We start from the raw sequence: 17602 nt of genomic DNA, 5'->3' as shown, positions 1-17602 counted from the left end.
GCAGCACTCCCTCAGTACTGACCCTCTGACAGTGCGGCACTCCCTCTGTACTGACCCTCTGACAGTGCAGCACTCCCTCAGTACTGACCCACTGACAGTGCGGCACTCCCTCAGTACTGACCCTCTGACAGTGCAGCACTCCCTCAGTACTGACCCACTGACAGTGCGGCACTCCCTCAGTACTGACCCTCTGACAGTGCGGCACTCCCTCAGTACTGACCCTCTGACAGTGCAGCACTCCCTCAGTACTGACCCTCTGACAGTGCAGCACTCCCTCAGTACTGACCCTCTGACAGTGCGGAGCTCCCTCAGTACTGACCCTCTGACAGTGCGGCACTCCCTCAGTACTGACCCTCTGACAGTGCGGCACTCCCTCAGTACTGACCCTCTGACAGTGCGGCACTCCCTCAGTACTGACCCTCTGACAGTGCAGCACTCCCTCAGTACTGACCCACTGACAGTGCGGCACTCCCTCAGTACTGACCCTCTGACAGTGCGGCACTCCCTCAGGACTGACCCTCTGACAGTGCGGCACTCCCTCAGTACTGACCCTCTGACAGTGCAGCACTCCCTCAGTACTGACCCTCTGACAGTGCGGCATTCTCTCAGTACTGACCCTCTGACAGTGCGGCACTGCCTCAGTACTGACCCTCTGACAGTGCGGCACTCCCTCAGTACTGACCCTCTGACAGTGCGGCACTCCCTCAGTACTGACCCTCTGACAGTGCGGCACTCCCTCAGTACTGACCCTCTGACAGTGCAGCACTCCCTCAGTACTGACCCTCTGACAGTGCAGCACTCCCTCAGTAATGACCCTCTGACAGTGCGGCACTCCCTCAGTACTGACCCTCTGACAGTGCGGCACTCCCTCAGTACTGACCCTCTGACAGTGCGGCACTCCCTCAGTGCTGACCCTCTGACAGTGCTGCACTCCCTCAGTACTGACCCTCTGACAGTGCAGCGCTCCCTCAGTACTGACCCTCTGACAGTGCGGCACTCCCTCAGTACTGACCCTCTGACAGTGTGGCACTCCCTCAGTACCGACCCTCTGATGTGCTAAAGTCTTGGACATGAAGCCTTGTACCCCACAATAGAGGTGAGAGTGATATCAATGAGGCAGTGCAGACAAATCAGTGGGAGTGTGATTGGGGAATGGAGTTCAATGTGATGTTCTGGAGGGTGATGTGCTGAGATGATGGATTGGACTGGGGAGCAATGGGTTATGACAGGTTGATGGAGTGAGCTGGAATCTGATGGGATGTGCTGGGATCTGATGTATTGCCTGATAGTTTTGTAATGTGTAGATGTGATTGACAGGATGAGGGACAGCACGGTAGCATTGTGGATAGCACAATTGCTTCACAGCTCCAGGGTCCCAGGTTCGATTCCGGCTTGGGTCACTGTCTGTGCGGAGTCTGCACATCCTCCCCGTGTCTGCGTGGGTTTCCTCCGGGTGCTCCGGTTTCCTCCCACAGTCCAAAGATGTGCAGGTTAGGTGGATTGGCCATGCTAAATTGCCCTTAGTGACCAAAATTGCCCTTAGTGTTGGGTGGGGTTACTGGGTTATGGGGATAGGGTGGAGGTGTTGACCTTGGGTAGGGTGCTCTTTCCAAGAGCCGGTGCAGACTCGATGGGCCGAATGGCCTCCTTCTGCACTGTAAATTCTATGATGACATGAGGATGTGGTGGGATGAAGCAGCATTTTGCAAAGTGGATCGGGCATGATGGATCCTGATGATGGGGAGTGATTGATTTTTTTCCTTGGCATCACTCAGTTAGCTCCACCTTGTTCCCTGTCCTGGTTCCATTTCAGGCTTATACCAGCGTTGCCAAAACCCCTCTGATCCTGCGGGAAAATGTGAAGCTTGCAGCATTGATGAACACCATTGTCTTCCACACGAAGATGCTTGATAACCTGGACAGTCTGTTGGTGGAGACAGCGGACCTCACTCCATTCTGGTTAGTAGAGCATGAACACACCCAGCCACTGCTTCCCATCAGCTTCGATCCGGGAAGGAGACTGAACACACCCAGCCACTGCTTCCCATCAGCTTCAATCCGGGAAGGAGACTGAACACACCCAGCCACTGCTTCCCATCAGCTTCAATCCGGGAAGGAGACTGAACACACCCAGCCACTGCTTCCCATCAGCTTCGATCCGGGAAGGAGACTGGCTTCATTCCCTTCCCTTCTTTATGTCATTGTGCACAGATGTTTTCCACCCACTGTCCAACTATCCCGTTCCCAAAATCCTCTGTGGATCCATACCCCCTGTATGGATGGCAGTCTAGAACCAAGCGGCAAAGCCTCGGAGTAAGGGGACGGCCATTTAAATGAGGCAGAATTTTGTCACTCAGGATGCGGGATCTTTGGAATTCTCTATCCCAGAGGGTTGTGGAAGCTCGGTCACTGAGCATGCCCAAGACAGAAATCTATAGATTTCTGGATATTAAAGATTTTGAGGGAAATGGTGTTAAGTCACAGAGTAGGCCCGAAGAGTTGAATGGCGGAGTAGGCCTGAGGGGTTGAATGGAGGAGTAGGCCTGAGGGGTTGAATGGAGGGGTAGGCCTGAGGGGTTGAATGGCGGAGTAGGCCTGAGGGATTGAATGGCGGAGTAGGCCCGAGGGATTGAATGGCGGAGTAGGCCCGAGGGATTGAATGGCGGAGTAGGCCCGAGGGATTGAATGGTGGAGTAGGCCCGAGGGATTGAATGGCGGAGTAGGCATGAGGGATTGAATGACGGAGTAGGCCCGAGGGATTGAATGGCGGAGTAGGCCCGAGGGATTGAATGGCGGAGTAGGCCCGAGGGATTGAATGGTGGAGTAGGCCCGAGGGATTGAATGGCGGAGTAGGCCCGAGGGATTGAATGGTGGAGTAGGCGTGAGGGATTGAATGGTGGAGTAGGCCCGAGGGATTGAATGACGGAGTAGGCATGAGGGATTGAATGACGGAGTAGGCCCGAGGGATTGAATGGCGGAGTAGGCCCGAGGGATTGAATGGTGGAGTAGGCCCGAGGGATTGAATGGTGGAGTAGGCGTGAGGGATTGAATGGTGGAGTAGGCCCGAGGGATTGAATGACGGAGTAGGCATGAGGGATTGAATGGCGGAGTAGGCGTGAGGGATTGAATGGCGGAGTAGGCCTGAGGGATTGAATGGCGGAGTAGGCCCGAGGGGTTGAATGGTGGAGTAGGCCCGAGGGATTGAATGGTGGAGTAGGCCCGAGGGATTGAATGGCGGAGTAGGCCCGAGGGATTGAATGGTGGAGTAGGCCTGAGGGATTGAATGACGGAGTAGGCCCGATGGGTTGAATGGTGGAGTAGGCCTGAGGGATTGAATGGCGGAGTAGGACCGAGGGATTAAATGGTGTAATAGGCCCGAGGGGTTGAATGGCGGAGTAGGCCCAAAGGGTTGAATGACGGAGTAGGCCCGAGGGATTGAATAGTGGAGTAGGCCCGAGGGATTGAATGGCGGAGTAGGACCGAGGGATTGAATAGTGGAGTAGGCCCGAGGGGTTGAATGGTGGAGTAGGCCCGAGGGATTGAATGGTGTAGGAAACCCGAGGGGTTGAATGGTGTAGGAGGCCCGAGGTGTTGAATGGTGTAGGAGGCCCGAGGGGTTGAATGGTGTAGGAGGCCCAAGGGATTGAATGGCGGAGTAGGCCCAAGGGATTGAATGGCGGAGTAGGCCCGAGGGGTTGAATGGTGTAGGAGGCCCGAGGGGTTGAATGGTGTAGGAGGCCCGAGGGGTTGAATGGTGTAGGAGGCCCAAGGGATTGAATTGCGGAGTAGGCCTGAGGGGTTGAATGGTGTAGGAGGCCCGAGGGATTGAATGGTGTAGGAGGCCCGAGGGATTGAATGATGTAGGAGGCCCAAGGGATTGAATGGTGTAGGAGGCCCGAGGGGTTGAATGGTGTAGGAGGCCCAAGGGATTGAATTGCGGAGTAGGCCTGAGGGGTTGAATGGTGTAGGAGGCCCGAGGGATTGAATGGTGTAGGAGGCCCGAGGGATTGAATGATGTAGGAGGCCCAAGGGATTGAATGGTGTAGGAGGCCCGAGGGGTTGAATGGTGTTGGAGGTCCAAGGGGTTGAATGGTGTAGGAGGTCCAAGGGGTTGAATGGCGGAGTAGGCCCAACGGGTTGAATGGCGGAGTAGGCCCGAGGCGTTGAATGACGGAGTAGGCCCGAGGGATTGAATGACGGAGTAGGCCCGAGGGGTTGAATGACGGAGTAGGCCCGAAGGATTGAATGGCGGAGTAGGCCCGAGGGATTAAATGGCGGAGTAGGCCCAACGGGTTGAATGGCGGAGTAGGCCCGAGGGGTTGAATGGTGTAGGAGGCCCAAGGGATTGAATGACGGAGTAGGCCCGAGGGGTTGAATGGCGGAGTAGGTCCAAGGGGTTGAATGGCAGAGTAGGCCCGAGGGATTGAATGGTGCAGGAGGCCCGATGGGTTGAATGGCGGAGTAGGCCCGAGGGGTTGAATGGTGTAGGAGGCCTGAGGCGTTGAATGGTGTAGGAGGACCAAGGGATTGAATGGCGGAGTAGGCATGAGGGATTGAATGACGGAGTAGGCCCGAGGGATTGAATGGCGGAGTAGGCCCGAGGGATTGAATGGCGGAGTAGGCCCGAGGGATTGAATGGTGGAGTAGGCCCGAGGGATTGAATGGCGGAGTAGGCCCGAGGGATTGAATGGTGGAGTAGGCGTGAGGGATTGAATGGTGGAGTAGGCCCGAGGGATTGAATGACGGAGTAGGCATGAGGGATTGAATGACGGAGTAGGCCCGAGGGATTGAATGGCGGAGTAGGCCCGAGGGATTGAATGGTGGAGTAGGCCCGAGGGATTGAATGGTGGAGTAGGCGTGAGGGATTGAATGGTGGAGTAGGCCCGAGGGATTGAATGACGGAGTAGGCATGAGGGATTGAATGGCGGAGTAGGCGTGAGGGATTGAATGGCGGAGTAGGCCTGAGGGATTGAATGGCGGAGTAGGCCCGAGGGGTTGAATGGCGGAGTAGGCCCGAGGGATTGAATGGTGGAGTAGGCCCGAGGGATTGAATGGCGGAGTAGGCCCGAGGGATTGAATGGTGGAGTAGGCCTGAGGGATTGAATGACGGAGTAGGCCCGATGGGTTGAATGGTGGAGTAGGCCTGAGGGATTGAATGGCGGAGTAGGACCGAGGGATTAAATGGTGTAATAGGCCCGAGGGGTTGAATGGCGGAGTAGGCCCAAAGGGTTGAATGACGGAGTAGGCCCGAGGGATTGAATAGTGGAGTAGGACCGAGGGATTGAATAGTGGAGTAGGCCCGAGGGATTGAATGGCGGAGTAGGACCGAGGGATTGAATAGTGGAGTAGGCCCGAGGGGTTGAATGGTGGAGTAGGCCCGAGGGATTGAATGGTGTAGGAAACCCGAGGGGTTGAATGGTGTAGGAGGCCCGAGGTGTTGAATGGTGTAGGAGGCCCGAGGGGTTGAATGGTGTAGGAGGCCCAAGGGATTGAATGGCGGAGTAGGCCCGAGGGATTGAATGGCGGAGTAGGCCCGAGGGGTTGAATGGTGTAGGAGGCCCGAGGGGTTGAATGGTGTAGGAGGCCCGAGGGGTTGAATGGTGTAGGAGGCCCAAGGGATTGAATTGCGGAGTAGGCCTGAGGGGTTGAATGGTGTAGGAGGCCCGAGGGATTGAATGGTGTAGGAGGCCCGAGGGATTGAATGATGTAGGAGGCCCAAGGGATTGAATGGTGTAGGAGGCCCGAGGGGTTGAATGGTGTTGGAGGTCCAAGGGGTTGAATGGTGTAGGAGGTCCAAGGGGTTGAATGGCGGAGTAGGCCCAACGGGTTGAATGGCGGAGTAGGCCCGAGGCGTTGAATGACGGAGTAGGCCCGAGGGATTGAATGACGGAGTAGGCCCGAGGGGTTGAATGACGGAGTAGGCCCGAAGGATTGAATGGCGGAGTAGGCCCGAGGGATTAAATGGCGGAGTAGGCCCAACGGGTTGAATGGCGGAGTAGGCCCGAGGGGTTGAATGGTGTAGGAGGCCCAAGGGATTGAATGACGGAGTAGGCCCGAGGGGTTGAATGGCGGAGTAGGTCCAAGGGGTTGAATGGCAGAGTAGGCCCGAGGGATTGAATGGTGCAGGAGGCCCGATGGGTTGAATGGCGGAGTAGGCCCGAGGGGTTGAATGGTGTAGGAGGCCTGAGGCGTTGAATGGTGTAGGAGGACCAAGGGATTGAATGGAGGAGTAGGCCCGAGGGATTGAATGGAGGAGTAGGCCCGAGGGATTGAATGACGGAGTAGGCCCGAGGGGTTGAATGACGGAGTAGGCGTGAGGGATTGAATGGAGGAGTAGGCGTGAGGGATTGAATGGAGGAGTAGGCGTGAGGGATTGAATGGCGGAGTAGGCCTGAGGGATTGAATGGCGGAGTAGGCCTGAGGGATTGAATGGCGGAGTAGGCCCAACGGGTTGAATGGCGGAGTAGGCCCGAGGGATTGAATGACGGAGTAGGCCCGAGGGATTGAATGGCGGAGTAGGCCCGAGGGGTTGAATGGTGTCGGAGGCCCGAGGGATTGAATGACCTACCCCTGCTCCTTTGTTCCTCTGTTCATTGCTGCTTTCTCTCTGACGAGGGGATTGGATGGGCTCATGTATTTCCTTTCCTTTGGGGGCGCCCTTTGGGGTGCGATTTCCTGTAAATGAAACAGAGTCCCGTGTCAGGTGTTTTAGCTGGAGGTTTCCCGCCTCTGTCGGGAAGGACCCCCTTATTAAACGGGACTCTGCTATATTCCGGTGCCTCAGCGAGTAATGCCCCTCAAAGGCTGCACTTTGTCCCATTTCCTGCACTAACGAGCTCCACTTGCCAGTGCAGGAAGAGAAGCGCCTGGATCTCCATTGCCCCCACTATGGCTTCAGGACCCCCCAACACCCAATATCATCAAGCCCCCCCCCCACCTCATCAGGGCAGGGCACCCATGGGCCCAATCCCCACTGCAGGCAAAATGCCACCCAAGCACCACCAGCCTGGCATGTTGGCAGTGCCCCTGCCAGGCTGGAAGTGCCACCCAGGCACCCTGGAAATGCAAGGGTGGCACCCAGGTGGAACTATCAGGGTTCTAACCCTAACATAGCCAGGGTGCCAGTGCCCAGTTGGCATGAGGGGTGCCAGGGTACCACCCTTCCCAGGGCCTGACCATTGAGACCTGTTGGGTCCCGAGTCGGGTGCGGCATGGCCGTTAGATCGTGCCCCAAGTTACCAGTTGGCGGAAGGGACGAACACTGTGAGGAAGAGCCTGGTACTGTGGACTTGCCCCCAGTTTCTCCTCTGACACTCTGTGCTCTTTTCTGTGGCAGCTTCTACCCACGTTTGTTTGAGAAGATGTTCCTCCAAGGTACCGAAGACTCCACGCAATTGCCGTACCTGATCGCTTTTCCCATGGTCTGCTCACACTTCTCTAGCTGTATTCACGACATGTGTCCAGAGGAGGTGAGTCGCTGCTTATCTTTGCTCTCTGTACTTCCTGGAATCAATTCCAGATTTTGTGAACTAAATTTAAATTCCACGAGCTGCCATGGTGGGATTCGAACCAGTGTCGCTAGAGCATTCACCTGGGCCTCTGGATTCTGTACAGCAGCGTAACTGGGAGCGAAAGGTATCTCTCAGATCACGCCAATCAGGCTGCAGTCTGCAGTGTGGCGATGCAACCACAGGAGGGCGCCCTGTGTCAGAGTTGGCCTTCGCTCGAGGCCCCACTCAGTTGAATATCTGTGCAATGCGTTACTGTAGCGTAGTCATGGTCTGTCGGGGCCGGCGCAGAGAAGGCCACCCACGTGTATGCGCGAACACGCGCTGGCCATAGCGTGCCCCTATCGGCAGCTGGAGCAGCAAATCCCGCCCCATTCCTTCACACGCAGGGCCCTGGAAATCTGGAATTCTTCCCCCAGAAAGATAAGGTGATTGGCGGCCGATTGAAAGCTTCCAAACTGAGAGAGTTGGGTTTCTGTAATTTAAACTGGCGAAGGTTACGGCCCGTCTGTAAACCTCAAAACAGTCCACGCCGAATTGTAGCGAGAAATAAAGTTTTGTTGACAAGAACTATTATTTGCGTAGCATCGAAAATCCCAGCCGGGTCTCTCGTTGTCAGTCCCCAAACTGGCCAACTTTACAGAGAGGTTTAGCGATGCACGGTTTAGGGTTCCCCTCCCGCTTTAATGGCGGAACTCAGATTGGGGCAGACTAACGGGGAGTTTAATCATTGCCACACTGGCCTGATCCTCCAACCAGACACCGAGCACACTTCCCTATAAACGCGCATTGGTTAGCGACACATCCTGCTGATGTCACTTTGCCACTCATACCGTGGTGTCTGAGGGGCAACGTTGGAGAGAGAGTCACAGTCAGAGAGAGAGACTCACAGTCAGAGAGAGAGGCACAGTCAGAGAGAGTCACAGTCAGAGAGAGTCACAGTCAGAGAGAGAGTCACAGTCAGAGAGAGAGTCACAGTCAGAGAGAGAGTCACAGTCAGAGAGAGAGAGTCACAGTCAGAGAGAGAGTCACAGTCAGAGAGAGTCACAGTCAGAGAGACTCACAGTCAGAGAGAGAGTCACAGTCAGAGAGAGTCACAGTCAGAGAGAGAGAGTCACAGTCAGAGAGAGAGAGTCACAGTCAGAGAGAGTCACAGTCAGAGAGAGTCACAGTCAGAGAGAGAGTCACAGTCAGAGAGAGAGTCACAGTCAGAGAGAGAGTCACAGTCAGAGAGAGAGTCACAGTCAGAGAGAGTCACAGTCAGAGAGAGTCACAGTCAGAGAGAGAGTCACAGTCAGAGAGAGAGTCACAGTCAGAGAGAGAGTCACAGTCAGAGAGAGAGAGTCACAGTCAGAGAGAGAGTCACAGTCAGAGAGAGAGTCACAGTCAGAGAGAGAGTCACAGTCAGAGAGAGAGTCACAGTCAGAGAGAGTCACAGTCAGAGAGAGAGTCACAGTCAGAGAGAGAGTCACAGTCAGAGAGAGAGTCACAGTCAGAGAGAGAGTCACAGTCAGAGAGAGAGAGAGAGAGTCACAGTCCAGAGAGAGAGTCACAGTCAGAGAGAGAGTCACAGTCACAGAGAGAGAGTCACAGTCAGAGAGAGAGTCACAGTCAGAGAGAGTCACAGTCAGAGAGAGAGTCACAGTCAGAGAGAGAGTCACAGTCAGAGAGAGAGAGTCACAGTCAGAGAGAGAGAGTCACAGTCAGAGAGAGAGTCACAGTCAGAGAGAGTCACAGTCAGAGAGAGAGTCACAGTCAGAGAGAGAGTCACAGTCAGAGAGAGAGTCACAGTCAGAGAGAGAGTCACAGTCAGAGAGAGAGTCACAGTCAGAGAGAGAGTCACAGTCAGAGAGAGTCACAGTCAGAGAGAGAGTCACAGTCAGAGAGAGTCACAGTCAGAGAGAGAGTCACAGTCAGAGAGAGAGTCACAGTCAGAGAGAGAGTCACAGTCAGAGAGAGAGTCACAGTCAGAGAGAGAGTCACAGTCAGAGAGAGAGTCACAGTCAGAGAGAGAGTCACAGTCAGAGAGAGAGAGTCACAGTCAGAGAGAGAGTCACAGTCAGAGAGAGAGTCACAGTCAGAGAGAGAGTCACAGTCAGAGAGAGAGTCACAGTCAGAGAGAGTCACAGTCAGAGAGAGTCACAGTCAGAGAGAGTCACAGTCAGAGAGAGAGTCACAGTCAGAGAGAGAGTCACAGTCAGAGAGAGAGTCACAGTCAGAGAGAGGTCACAGTCAGAGAGAGTCACAGTCAGAGAGAGAGTCACAGTCAGAGAGAGAGTCACAGTCAGAGAGAGAGTCACAGTCAGAGAGAGAGTCACAGTCAGAGAGTCACAGTCGAAGAGTCACAGTCAGAGAGAGAGTCACAGTCAGAGAGAGAGTCACAGTCAGAGAGAGAGTCACAGTCAGAGAGAGAGTCACAGTCAGAGAGAGAGTCACAGTCAGAGAGAGAGTCACAGTCAGGAGAGAGGTCACAGTCAGAGAGAGACTCACAGTCAGAGAGAGAGTCACAGTCAGAGAGAGAGTCACAGTCAGAGAGAGTCACAGTCAGAAGAGAGTCACAGTCAGAGAGAGAGTCCAGTCAGAGAGAGTCACAGTCAGAGAGAGAGTCACAGTCAGAGAGAGAGTCACAGTCAGAGAGAGAGTCACAGTCAGAGAGAGAGTCACAGTCAGAGAGAGAGTCACAGTCAGAGAGAGAGTCACAGTCAGAGAGAGAGTCACAGTCAGAGAGAGAGTCACAGTCAGAGAGAGAGACACAGTCAGAGAGAGAGTCACAGTCAGAGAGAGAGTCACAGTCAGAGAGAGAGTCACAGTCAGAGAGAGAGTCACAGTCAGAGAGAGAGTCACAGTCAGAGAGAGAGTCACAGTCAGAGAGAGAGTCACAGTCAGAGAGAGAGTCACAGTCAGAGAGAGTCACAGTCAGAGAGAGAGTCACAGTCAGAGAGAGAGTCACAGTCAGAGAGAGTCACAGTCAGAGAGAGAGTCACAGTCAGAGAGAGAGTCACAGTCAGAGAGAGAGAGTCACAGTCAGAGAGAGAGTCACAGTCAGAGAGAGTCACAGTCAGAGAGAGAGTCACAGTCAGAGAGAGAGAGTCACAGTCAGAGAGAGAGTCACAGTCAGAGAGAGAGTCACAGTCAGAGAGAGAGTCACAGTCAGAGAGAGAGTCACAGTCAGAGAGAGAGTCACAGTCAGAGAGAGTCACAGTCAGAGAGAGAGTCACAGTCAGAGAGAGTCACAGTCAGAGAGTCACAGTCAGAGAGAGAGTCACAGTCAGAGAGAGAGTCACAGTCATAGAGAGAGTCACAGTCAGAGAGAGAGTCACAGTCAGAAGAGCGACTCACGTCAGAGAGAGTCAGTCATAGAGAGTCACAGTCAGAGAGAAGTCACAGTCGAGAGAGTCACAGTCAGAGAGAGAGTCACAGTCAGAGAGGAGTCACAGGCAGGAGAGAGTCACAGGTCAGAGAGAGAGTCAAAGTCGAGGGTCAACCAGAGAGAGTCACAGTCAAGAGAGAGAGTCACAGTCCAAGGAGAGGAGTCACAGTCGAGAGGAGAGGTCACAGTCAGAGAGAGAGTCACAGTCAGAGAGAGAGTCACAGTCAGAGAGAGACTCACAGTCAGAGAGAGAGAGTCACAGTCAGAGAGAGAGAGTCACAGTCAGAGAGAGAGAGTCACAGTCAGAGAGAGTCACAGTCATAGAGAGAGACACAGTCAGAGAGAGAGTCACAGTCAGAGAGAGAGTCACAGTCAGAGAGAGTCACGTCAGAGAGAGGTCACAGTCAGAGAGAGTCTACAGTCAGAGAGAGAGTCACAGTCAGAGAGAGAGTCACAGTCAGAGAGAGAGTCACAGTCAGAGAGAGAGTCACAGTCAGAGAGAGAGTCACAGTCAGAGAGAGAGTCACAGTCAGAGAGAGACTCACAGTCAGAGAGAGAGAGTCACAGTCAGAGAGAGAGAGTCACAGTCAGAGAGAGAGTCACAGTCAGAGAGAGAGTCACAGTCAGAGAGAGAGTCACAGTCAGAGAGAGAGTCACAGTCAGAGAGAGAGTCACAGTCAGAGAGAGAGTCACAGGTCAGAGAGAGAGTCACAGTCAGAGAGAGAGTCACAGTCAGAGAGAGAGTCACAGTCAGAGAGAGAGTCACAGTCAGAGAGAGAGTCACAGTCAGAGAGAGAGTCACAGTCAGAGAGAGAGTCACAGTCAGAGAGAGAGAGTCACAGTCAGAGAGAGAGTCACAGTCAGAGAGAGAGTCACAGTCAGAGAGAGAGAGTCACAGTCAGAGAGAGAGTCACAGTCAGAGAGAGAGTCACAGTCAGAGAGAGAGTCACAGTCAGAGAGAGAGTCACAGTCAGAGAGAGAGTCACAGTCAGAGAGAGAGAGTCACAGTCAGAGAGAGTCACAGTCAGAGAGAGAGTCACAGTCAGAGAGAGTCACAGTCAGAGAGAGAGTCACAGTCAGAGAGAGAGTCACAGTCAGAGAGAGAGAGTCACAGTCAGAGAGAGAGTCACAGTCAGAGAGAGAGTCACAGTCAGAGAGAGAGTCACAGTCAGAGAGAGAGTCACAGTCAGAGAGAGAGTCACAGTCAGAGAGAGAGTCACAGTCAGAGAGAGAGTCACAGTCAGAGAGAGAGTCACAGTCAGAGAGAGTCACAGTCAGAGAGAGAGTCACAGTCAGAGAGAGAGTCACAGTCAGAGAGAGTCACAGTCAGAGAGAGTCACAGTCAGAGAGAGAGTCACAGTCAGAGAGAGAGAGTCACAGTCAGAGAGAGAGTCACAGTCAGAGAGAGTCACAGTCAGAGAGAGAGTCACAGTCAGAGAGAGAGTCACAGTCAGAGAGAGAGAGTCACAGTCAGAGAGAGAGTCACAGTCAGAGAGAGAGAGTCACAGTCACAGAGAGAGAGTCACAGTCAGAGAGAGAGTCACAGTCAGAGAGAGTCACAGTCAGAGAGAGTCACAGTCAGAGAGAGAGTCACAGTCAGAGAGAGAGTCACAGTCAGAGAGAGAGTCACAGTCAGAGAGAGAGAGTCACAGTCAGAGAGAGTCACAGTCAGAGAGAGTCACAGTCAGAGAGAGAGAGTCACAGTCAGAGAGAGAGAGTCACAGTCAGAGAGAGAGTCACAGTCAGAGAGAGAGAGTCACAGTCAGAGAGAGAGTCACAGTCAGAGAGAGAGTCACAGTCAGAGAGAGAGTCACAGTCAGAGAGAGAGTCACAGTCAGAGAGAGAGTCACAGTCAGAGAGAGAGAGAGTCACAGTCAGAGAGAGAGAGTCACAGTCTGAGAGAGAGAGTCACAGTCAGAGAGAGAGAGTCACAGTCAGAGAGAGAGTCACAGTCTAGAGAGAGAGTCACAGTCAGAGAGAGAGTCACAGTCAAGAGAGAGAGTCACAGTCGAGAGAGAGATTCATAAACAGTTCAGTAGAGAGAGAGTCACAGTCAGAGAGAGTCACAGTCAGAGAGAGAGTCACAGTCAGAGAGAGAGTCACAGTCAGAGAGAGAGTCACAGTCAGAGAGAGAGAGGCACAGTCAGAGAGAGAGTCACAGTCAGAGAGAGAGTCACAGTCAGAGAGAGAGTCACAGTCAGAGAGAGAGTCACAGTCAGAGAGAGTCACAGTCAGAGAGAGAGAGTCACAGTCAGAGAGAGAGTCACAGTCAGAGAGAGAGAGTCACAGTCAGAGAGAGAGAGTCACAGTCAGAGAGAGAGTCACAGTCAGAGAGAGAGTCACAGTCAGAGAGAGTCACAGTCAGAGAGAGAGTCACAGTCAGAGAGAGTCACAGTCAGAGAGAGAGTCACAGTCAGAGAGAGTCACAGTCAGAGAGAGAGAGTCACAGTCAGAGAGAGAGAGTCACAGTCAGAGAGAGAGAGTCACAGTCAGAGAGAGAGAGTCACAGTCAGAGAGAGAGAGTCACAGTCAGAGAGAGAGTCACAGTCAGAGAGAGAGTCACAGTCAGAGAGAGAGAGTCACAGTCAGAGAGAGAGTCACAGTCAGAGAGAGTCACAGTCAGAGAGAGTCACAGTCAGAGAGAGTCACAGTCAGAGAGAGTCACAGTCAGAGAGAGAGTCACAGTCAGAGAGAGAGTCACAGTCAGAGAGAGAGTCACAGTCAGAGAGAGAGTCACAGTCAGAGAGAGAGTCACAGTCAGAGAGAGAGTCACAGTCAGAGAGAGAGAGTCACAGTCAGAGAGAGAGTCACAGTCAGAGAGAGAGAGTCACAGTCAGAGAGAGAGTCACAGTCAGAGAGAGTCACAGTCAGAGAGAGAGTCACAGTCAGAGAGAGAGTCACAGTCAGAGAGAGAGTCACAGTCAGAGAGAGAGTCACAGTCAGAGAGAGAGTCACAGTCAGAGAGAGAGTCACAGTCAGAGAGAGAGAGTCACAGTCAGAGAGAGAGTCACAGTCAGAGAGAGAGTCACAGTCAGAGAGAGTCACAGTCAGAGAGAGAGTCACAGTCAGAGAGAGAGTCACAGTCAGAGAGAGAGAGTCACAGTCAGAGAGAGAGTCACAGTCAGAGAGAGAGTCACAGTCAGAGAGAGAGTCACAGTCAGAGAGAGAGAGTCACAGTCAGAGAGAGAGTCACAGTCAGAGAGAGAGTCACAGTCAGAGAGAGAGTCACAGTCAGAGAGAGAGTCACAGTCAGAGAGAGAGAGTCACAGTCAGAGAGAGAGAGTCACAGTCAGAGAGAGAGAGTCACAGTCAGAGAGAGAGTCACAGTCAGAGAGAGTCACAGTCAGAGAGAGAGTCACAGTCAGAGAGAGAGTCACAGTCAGAGAGAGTCACAGTCAGAGAGAGAGTCACAGTCAGAGAGAGAGAGTCACAGTCAGAGAGAGAGTCACAGTCAGAGAGAGAGTCACAGTCAGAGAGAGAGTCACAGTCAGAGAGAGTCACAGTCAAGAGAGAGTCACAGTCAGAGAGAGAGTCACAGTCAGAGAGGAGAGTCACAGTCAGAGAGAGAGTCACAGTCAGAGAGAGAGTCACAGTCAGAGAGAGAGTCACAGTCAAGAGAGAGTCACAGTCAGAGAGGATCACAGTCAGAGAGAGAGAGTCACAGTCAGAGAGAGAGTCACAGTCAGAGAGAGAGTCACAGTCAGAGGAGAGAGTCACAGTCAGGAGAGAGAGTCCACAGTCAGAGAGAGAGTCACCAGTCACAGAGAGAGAGTCACCAGTCAGAGAGAGACTCACAGTCCGAGAGAAGAGAGTCAAGTCAGCAGAGCGAGTACAGTCAGAGGGAGTCACCTAGTCAGAGAGAGGTCACAGTCCGAATGAGAGAGTCACAGTCATGAGAGCAGAGTCACAGTCAGAAGACGAGATGTTTTCACCAGTTTCAGCGAGAGGTTCACAGTCAGAGAAGATACACAGGCAGAGCGGACTTCACCAGTCAGAGAGAGAGCGTCACAGTCAGAGGAGAGAGATGTCCCAGTCAGAGAGAGAGAGTCCTCAGTCAGATGAGAGAGTCACAACGATCAAGAGAGAGAGTCACATGTCAGAGAGGAGTCCACAGGTGCAGAGAGAGCCAGTCACAGTCAGAGAGAGAGAGTCACAGTCAGAGAGAGAGTCACAGTCAGACGAGGAGAGTCACAGTCAGGAGAGGCGTCACATGTCAGAGGAGAGCTCACAGTCAGGACGCGAGAGTCACTAAGTCAAGGAGAGAGAGAGTCACAGTTCAGAGAGAGAGAGTTCACAGTCAGAGAGAGAGTCACCGTCAGAGAGAGAGTCACAGTCAGAGAGAGAGAGTCACAGTCAGAGAGAGAGAGTCACAGTCAGAGAGAGAGAGTCACAGTCAGAGAGAGAGTCACAGTCAGAGAGAGAGAGTCACAGTCAGAGAGAGAGTCACAGTCAGAGAGAGTCACAGTCAGAGAGAGAGTCACAGTCAGAGAGAGAGTCACAGTCAGAGAGAGTCACAGTCAGAGAGAGAGTCACAGTCAGAAAGAGTCACAGTCAGAGAGAGAGTCACAGTCAGAGAGAGTCACAGTCAGAGAGAGTCACAGTCAGAGACAGTCACAGTCAGAGAGAGAGTCACAGTCAGAGAGAGTCACAGTCAGAGAGAGAGAGTCACAGTCAGAGAGAGAGTCACAGTCAGAGAGAGTCACAGTCAGAGAGAGAGTCACAGTCAGAGAGAGAGTCACAGTCAGAGAGAGTCACAGTCAGAGAGAGACTCACAGTCAGAGAGAGAGTCACAGTCAGAGAGAGAGTCACAGTCAGAGAGAGCGACTCACAGTCAGAGAGAGAGTCACAGTCAGAGAGAGTCACAGTCAGAGAGAGAGTCACAGTCAGAGAGAGAGTCACAGTCAGAGAGAGAGTCACAGTCAGAGAGAGAGTCACAGTCAGAGAGAGAGTCACAGTCAGAGAGAGAGTCACAGTCAGAGAGAGACTCACAGTCAGAGAGAGAGTCACAGTCAGAGAGAGAGTCACAGTCAGAGAGAGAGAGTCACAGTCAGAGAGAGAGTCACAGTCAGAGAGAGTCACAGTCAGAGAGAGAGTCACAGTCAGAGAGAGTCACAGTCAGAGAGAGAGTCACAGTCAGAGAGAGAGCACAGTCAGAGAAGAGTCAGTAGAGAGAGAGTCACAGTCAGAGAGAGAGTCACAGTCAGAGAGAGAGTCACAGTCAGAGAGAGAGAGTCACAGTCAGAGAGAGAGAGTCACAGTCAGAGAGAGTCACAGTCAGAGAGAGAGTCACAGTCAGAGAGAGAGTCACAGTCAGAGAGAGAGTCACAGTCAGAGAGAGAGTCACAGTCAGAGAGAGAGTCACAGTCAGAGAGAGAGAGTCACAGTCAGAGAGAGTCACAGTCAGAGAGAGAGAGTCACAGTCAGAGAGAGAGTCACAGTCAGAGAGAGAGTCACAGTCAGAGAGAGAGTCACAGTCAGAGAGAGAGTCACAGTCAGAGAGAGAGTCACAGTCAGAGAGAGAGTCACAGTCAGAGAGAGAGTCACAGTCAGAGAGAGAGGTCACAGTCAGAGAGAGAGTCACAGTCAGAGAGAGAGAGTCACAGTCAGAGAGAGAGTCACAGTCAGAGAGAGAGGTCACAGTCAGAGAGAGAGTCACAGTCAGAGAGAGTCACGTCAGAGAGAGAGTCACAGTCAGAGAGAGAGTCACAGTCAGAGAGAGAGTCACAGTCAGAGAGAGAGTCACAGTCAGAGAGAGTCACAGTCAGAGAGAGAGTCACAGTCAGAGAGAGAGTCACAGTCAGAGAGAGAGTCACAGTCAGAGAGAGAGTCACAGTCAGAGAGAGAGAGTCACAGTCAGAGAGAGAGAGTCACAGTCAGAGAGAGAGTCACAGTCAGAGAGAGAGTCACAGTCAGAGAGAGAGTCACAGTCAGAGAGAGAGTCACAGTCAGAGAGAGAGTCACAGTCAGAGAGAGAGTCACAGTCAGAGAGAGAGTCACAGTCAGAGAGAGAGTCACAGTCAGAGAGAGAGTCACAGTCAGAGAGAGAGTCACAGTCAGAGAGAGAGTCACAGTCAGAGAGAGAGTCACAGTCAGAGAGAGAGAGAGTCACAGTCAGAGAGAGAGTCACAGTCAGAGAGAGACTCACAGTCAGAGAGAGTCACAGTCAGAGAGAGAGGTCACAGTCAGAGAGAGAGTCACAGTCAGAGAGAGAGTCACAGTCAGAGAGAGAGTCACAGTCAGAGAGAGAGAGTCACAGTCAGAGAGAGAGTCACAGTCAGAGAGAGAGTCACAGTCAGAGAGAGTCACAGTCAGAGAGAGAGTCACAGTCAGAGAGAGAGTCACAGTCAGAGAGAGAGTCACAGTCAGAGAGAGAGTCACAGTCAGAGAGAGAGTCACAGTCAGAGAGTCAGTCAGAGAGAGTCACAGTCAGAGAGAGAGTCACAGTCAGAGAGAGAGTCACAGTCAGAGAGAGAGTCACAGTCAGAGAGAGAGTCACAGTCAGAGAGAGAGTCACAGTCAGAGAGAGAGAGTCACAGTCAGAGAGAGAGTCACAGTCAGAGAGAGAGTCACAGTCAGAGAGAGAGTCACAGTCAGAGAGAGAGAGTCACAGTCAGAGAGAGAGTCACAGTCAGAGAGAGAGTCACAGTCAGAGAGAGAGTCACAGTCAGAGAGAGAGTCACAGTCAGAGAGAGAGTCACAGTCAGAGAGAGAGAGTCACAGTCAG

General features: G+C 53.0%; 1 protein-coding gene across 1 annotated transcript in view; it reads left to right on the top strand.

Moving 5' to 3' along the window:
• LOC119958081 (nck-associated protein 1-like) overlaps positions 1-17602 on the top strand; it is a 75959-nt gene that overhangs the window by 53581 nt on the left and 4776 nt on the right. The window contains exons 15-16 of the mRNA XM_038786307.1: positions 1814-1959; positions 7337-7469. Coding sequence (XP_038642235.1) covers positions 1814-1959; positions 7337-7469 — 279 coding nt within the window. The remainder of the gene's footprint in view (positions 1-1813; positions 1960-7336; positions 7470-17602) is intronic.

This window comes from Scyliorhinus canicula, chromosome 28, assembly GCF_902713615.1.
Source record: "Scyliorhinus canicula chromosome 28, sScyCan1.1, whole genome shotgun sequence".
Lineage (NCBI taxonomy): Eukaryota > Metazoa > Chordata > Chondrichthyes > Carcharhiniformes > Scyliorhinidae > Scyliorhinus > Scyliorhinus canicula.
Note: the sequence above shows the minus strand (reverse complement) of the source record. Positions and strands in the feature narration are given on the sequence as shown.